This window comes from Terrapene carolina, unplaced genomic scaffold (genome assembly GCF_002925995.2).
Source record: "Terrapene carolina triunguis isolate 2854851 unplaced genomic scaffold, T_m_triunguis-2.0 Scaffold833, whole genome shotgun sequence".
NCBI classification, from domain to species: Eukaryota; Metazoa; Chordata; order Testudines; family Emydidae; genus Terrapene; species Terrapene triunguis.
The window spans coordinates 281,602-287,430 of record NW_020665184.1 but is presented as its reverse complement, the minus strand read 5'-3'; the positions used below and the strand labels follow the sequence as shown (position 1 = coordinate 287,430).

Sequence of the window (5,829 nt, the reverse complement as noted above, 5' to 3'; positions counted from 1 at the left end):
TTCGGGATACCCTCGTGAGGTGGCATTTTTGTGCAGCAAGCCATACAGAGAGAAAGTGTCTGGACTGAGGTCACACAGCAAGTCAGTAGCAGAGCTAGGGGACGAGGCCCCCGGAGTCCGGATTCCTAGTACAACGCCTCAACTGGAAGGCCACCCTTCCTTCTTCTGCGCTCTGTGACCAGCCTCTGAAGTTAACCTCAAGAACTGGATCCAGTCTGGGGAGCATATTAGACCGGGAAGGTGCAACAGTATTTTGGGGGGTGCTGGGTCAGAGGGATGGTCCACGTAGGAAAACCATATCAGTGGCAGATTAAAAAGCACAAGGCCTCAACCCCAAACCCAGCAGTTGCGGCTCTGGGAAGGGCCTGCTCAGATCATGAAGGTGCCAAAATAAGACCTGGTGCCGTCTCTGATCTGTAGCATCTGTCTCTGTGACACCTTGACGTAAATCTGCTCCTCCTCCTCCAGGTGGAAGATTCCTCCGAGGAAGCTGTTTTGCCGCCAGAACCTGCTGTCCTTCCCATCGCAGAAAAGGATCAGGTTCTCCACAAGTTTCATCTCCTCGACATACCTGGGGGTCTTCTTATAGATGCTATGATAGATAACGGAATTCTGGTCCTGCTGAGAGCAACTCTGCGCCATGAGATGGATCTTGGAGTAGATGTAATAGTAGCCGGGCTTGATGCAGACCAGGGAGCCGCCCTGGTAACGCATGTCATGCAGGAAAGCCCAGTCCTTACTGTGTTCCCACTGCAGAGAACCGTTCCCAGAGGTGGTGAAGGCTGCACCTGGGGAACACGATGCCCACAACATGTCAGGCCTCAGCTCCCTCCCTGGGTCTCAGCCCAGAAGGAGGCATAACTGGGAAGAGAACCCTGGAGTCCTGGCCCCATCCTCCCCTGCTCTAATCACTAGACCCCACATCCCTCCTAGAGCTAGGAAGAGAACCCAGGAGTCCTGGCCCCATCCCCCCTTGCTCTAATCACTGGACCCCACATCCTTTCCAGAGCTAAGAATAGAACCCAGGAGTCCTGACCCCATCCTCCTTCACTGCTCTAATCACTGGACCCCACTCCCCTCCCACAGCTAGGAACCGAACCCAGGAGTCCTGATCCCATCCCCCACTGCTCTAACCACGCCCCTCTACAACAGAGGTAGCAGACTATGTAGGGTTAACGAGGACTTCAACCTACCCAAGACATGAGCTGCTGGCTTCTCAGCGTGAAGTTTCCGGTCTGCAAATGAGACAAACAAACAACCAAAGGCCCAGCTGTGAGATCAGCCCAGTTCCGAGTCCTGTCCCCAGCGTGGGCTGGGGAAGAACTGCCTGGGGCTGAGTTCTGGAGATGGCCCTGGATCTGAACTGGGACTCACCCTCCAATGTAAAGCAACGGTGCCCTGTGTCCCCCCCACCCCAGTAATGTCACATTCATCTTGTCCCCCATCTGCCTTGTTCCATTGCACCCTCCTCACGTTCCCTCCACTCACTCCATTACGCCCCCATTCCATTCACCCCTCACTGTCGCAACCCCCTCTCCTTCCCTCCCCCCCCTCCTCCCGTCACCACTTCCTTCCACTCTCCCCCGCACTGGGTCTAGCCTGCACTTTCATCGGGGCCGCTATTTAATTTCTCTCTCTGTTTCCTTTCTGTCTCGTTTCCACACACACCGCGCCTCCCCCCCCCGCCGCATGCTTCACTGCACCCAGCTCAGAAAAGACTCCCCCTCCCGCCCCCCCGGAAAGCAGTTGCGGGGGAGGATGCGCTAGGCAAACATGCTGCTTCGCGTTGTATTGCAGGGAAACGTCTAGCACCTCTGGGCCCCACTGTCCTCTGCTGGATGGGGTTGGAACTGCTTAGCCATGTGTCAGAGACCCCATCCCGCTAGCAGCTAAGAGGAGATTTTCTGTTAGGGGGAAGCGTTTTTGCAGGAGCAGGGCCTGGGCCTGCAAGTTCTTTTGTGCAGCACGGCTGCGGAGCCATCCAAACCCATCCCACGGCCACTATTCAACTGCCTAGGCCAGAACCTCAGATGGTGCAAAGCAATGGAGCTCCTTTGACTTCAGGGAAGCTCTTGTAATTTGCACCAGCTGAGGATCTGGTGCACTAAAAGCAGTAAGCTCACTGGGGCAGGAACTGTCTTTTTGTTCTGTATTTAAATTGTACAGCGCCTAACACAATGGAGTCCTGGGTCATGACTGAGGCTCCTAGGTGCTACCGTAATACACCTAGTCAATAATGTACAGCACCTAGCACTGGGATCCTGAGCCATGACTACTGTATACGCTACTGTAATAAAAATCCACCACCCTGGCTTGGCAATATCCCCAGCCCCCACCCGCTGTACCAAATCAAAACCACCTCATCCTGTCCTGGGTCTTGCTTTGCTGTACGACAGGGATGCTCAGAACCTGAAAGCAGCAGCAGGGACAGGACCCATAATTTCTGTTCCAAAAAGAGCTGAAGGAGAATCTCTGTTCACAGTGTCGGGACTATGAAACATAGATGAGCAGTTCTGGTACCATCCAGCAGAGGACAGCGGCGCTCCTACACACTAGCCACCTCGTTACTGTGCTCTTGACCAACATAATCAACACATTAAAGACGTAGTGCCACTGCCAAGTCAATATCATCATCATCCCTAACTCACTTATATGCCACTTTACATCAGTGGACTCCACAGGCCTTTACAAAGGAGGTCAGTATCATTGTTCCCATTATAGAGAAGGGGAAACTGAGGCACAAAGAGGGGACGTGACTTGCCTAAGGTCACCCAGCAGGCCAGTGGCATAGAACCCAGGTCTCCCAGTCAAAGGCTCTGTCCGCTAGGCCGCACAGCCTCCAAATACCTGCAGCCATTAACATCATCGCAAAATGCTCCCAGAGCAGAATGGTACCCCGGCTCCTCACTCTAGAGTCATTGATTCCAAGGCCAGAAGGGATCGTTTGGATTATCTAGTCTGACTTCCTGTATCACACAGGCCACAGGACTTCCCTGGATTAGTTCCTGTTGGAACTAGAGCAGGTATGTTAGAAAAACAGCCCATCTGGAATAAAAAATTCCCAGGGATGGAGAATTGTAGCCCAGTGCTCACTCTGATCCATTACATCAGAGTCACGCAGCAGGAGAAGTTTCCTTTCCTCCTCCTGCCACCAAGAAGGGCTATATATATAAACCACCAAGAGGCCCGACCTGAGAGTCCCTGAGGCTATGAATAAACCTTGGTTGACCAACCCATTACAAATAACCCATTGCAATTCTTTGTGCGAGCACACATCTCTGTCCCTAGCGTGGGAGGTCTGATGCAGAGCTGTTAACCAGAGGAAATGGGGTGGGGGGTGGAGACAAGGGGGCTTCGTTAACAGAGATTAGACCCACCCCCTGTCGGAGTCACACTAGGCTTTGTGGAAACTCACTTCTGGGTAGGGTTGGTGGGACTGTTCATTGCAAATCAGTCGACCGATGAATTTAGAACCAGATTCCAAGCTGGTGTAAACGGGCATTGCTCCACCGGAGTCAACAAGGGCTATCCTGATTTACACCAGCTGAGGATCTGGCCCACCGCGTCTGCTTGGGAATAAATGGGTGAATTCTCCTCTCCCCGCTTTGACACCGGCGTAACGCCGCTGGCGAGGTCACAGCAGCGTAAGGGAGCTCACTGTCAGGCACTGGGAGATTGTAGCTGCGTTGGGCTGGTTCATTCTCCTGGCCAAACCCCTCAGCTGGTGCGAACTCAACTGAGCTACTCCCATTTACAAGAGCTCAGTTCCCATTTAGGCACCAACATATGGATTTTCCAGTGGTCAGCACCCCGGGTGCCTCTGAAGATCTGGCCTTGACTTAGGTCCCTTTGGGTGCGTCTACACAGCGGCGAGTCTCAGAGGCTGGGCCAATTGATTTGGATTCACGGGGCTTGTGCAACAGGGCTAAAAATAGCCATGTAGACATCTGGGCTCAGACTGGAGCCCGGACTCTGAGACCCGGCAAGAGGGGAAGGTCCCAGAGCCCAGGGTCCAGCCTGAGCCCAAACGTCTACCCCACAATGAAACAGCCCTGCAGCCCTAGCCCTGTGAGCCGGAGTCAGCTGACACAGGTCACCTGCAGGTGTTTAATTGCAGTGTAGACATACACTGTGTAATGTAGCGGCGCGCTTCTGGAACAAATCTGTCCTTCATTGGGAGAACCGAGCTCTTAAAATCTGGTCTGTGTTTCAGTGGGCTGGCAGCTGAGGGTTAGCAAAAGGGGGAAGAGATTTACCTTGAATGGACTTCTCGGCGATGGCCCCTGCGTCCTCCTAGAATACAAAATACAAGTCTGTCAGAAAGGCCACACACACACACACACACACTCATTCTGAGAGGCTGAACCCCTCATATCAGAGTAGGATGAAAATATTCCATCAGCATTTTTTTTTCCAATTGAAAACATTGGGCTTTTCACTAAACCAAAGGGTGTTTGTTTTTTAAAGGAAACGGCCTGATTTCCTTGAAAACTTTTGATTTTTTTTGTCAGCAAAAAAAACCCCCTACTCCCAAACCCTGAACATTTTCAGCCAAATAGTTTTTGGGTTTTGTCTGAAGAATTTCCGGGGTTCGTTTCTTCAATAAAAGGTTGACATTTCCAGTGGATCCCCCCCCCCCCCCCGCCCCCATTTTCCGACTAGCTCAACCTACCTTCCTCCCACTGGAGCTGTGATTGGCTCAGCCCCGGGCAGGATCAGACACCTGGCTACGTGGGGTGTGCAGACACTGTCACGATTCTGCCAGTGACATGGGCTGCCCAGCTGGACAAGCCTCAGGCCTGATTCTGTGAGCTGCTGAGAACCTGGGGCTCGCCTAGAGTCTCAGGTGCTTGGGCCCAGACCTTCAAAGGTATTTAGACACCGAACTCCAGTGCCTGTGAGGGTCTGAGCCTTGGCATATATGAAATTGAGGACTGAACTGCTGCAGCATAACTAAAATCTTTGGGGTTCATAGAGGGATATCTGGCTGAAATGTAATGGCCTGTGATGAATAGGAGGTCAGACTAGATCACCTAATGATCCCTGCTGGCCTTAAATGCTATGAAACTCAGGCTGCTGGGCAACTGAAAATTGGAAGCCACTTTTGAAAGTTTGGGGCAGAGTTGGGGATAGAACCCAGAAGTCCTACTTACTTACTTACTCGCCCCCCCGTTCTAACCCACTCCCCTCCCAGAGCCGGGCGTCCTGGCTCTGTGCCTGAACTTAAACCCACCCTTATAACAGGATGCAGTTTACAAGCACTTGTAGCTGACCCAGGTTCTAACACTGTTTTTGAGGGCAGCACGAGCCAGGCCAGCTCACGCTGGGATCCGCTCCCCCAGTAGGGGAGGTAAAAGACCCACAAGGGCAGGGGCAATTCAGACTCCCAGAGGAACAGCCCCTTCCCTAGCTGCCCCTCCGGCCTGTTCTCCTGCCTGCCCCTGTGATCCCCATGGTCAATGCAGATTTCTGCAGGGGTTCTTGGGGCTCGTTGGTGGAGGGGGTTGGTTGTTGGGGTGGAAGGAAGACCCCTGAAAGGAGGGGGCTTGGACACGGTCCCTGGATTTTCCCGCTGTAGAGACCCCCCAGGAGGGGCAGCGGCAGGGCCTGGGCCTGAGCAGTTTTGAGATTCCACAGGAATGTTTGCAACCAGCTAGCATGGGCGCCCACAAGCACAATGTGGCTTGAAATGTGTCTCATGTTATAAGGTGTGTACACACACACACCGGGTGTTCACACACACAGACACACACAGTAATACACAAGAGTGCCACCCCAACCTACACACACACACACACACACACACACACACACACACACACACACACA

The 5,829-nt window shown here is 53.0% G+C and overlaps 1 protein-coding gene across 1 annotated transcript in view; it reads right to left on the bottom strand.

Moving 5' to 3' along the window:
- Positions 1-307: 307 nt before the first annotated feature.
- TNFSF14 (TNF superfamily member 14) overlaps positions 308-5,829 on the bottom strand; it is a 6,580-nt gene continuing 1,058 nt past the window's right edge. The window contains exons 2-4 of the mRNA XM_024204148.2: positions 4,257-4,293; positions 1,194-1,235; positions 308-788 (exon numbers count right to left, since the gene is read on the bottom strand). Coding sequence (XP_024059916.2) covers positions 370-788; positions 1,194-1,235; positions 4,257-4,293 — 498 coding nt within the window. The 3' untranslated portion in view covers positions 308-369. The remainder of the gene's footprint in view (positions 789-1,193; positions 1,236-4,256; positions 4,294-5,829) is intronic.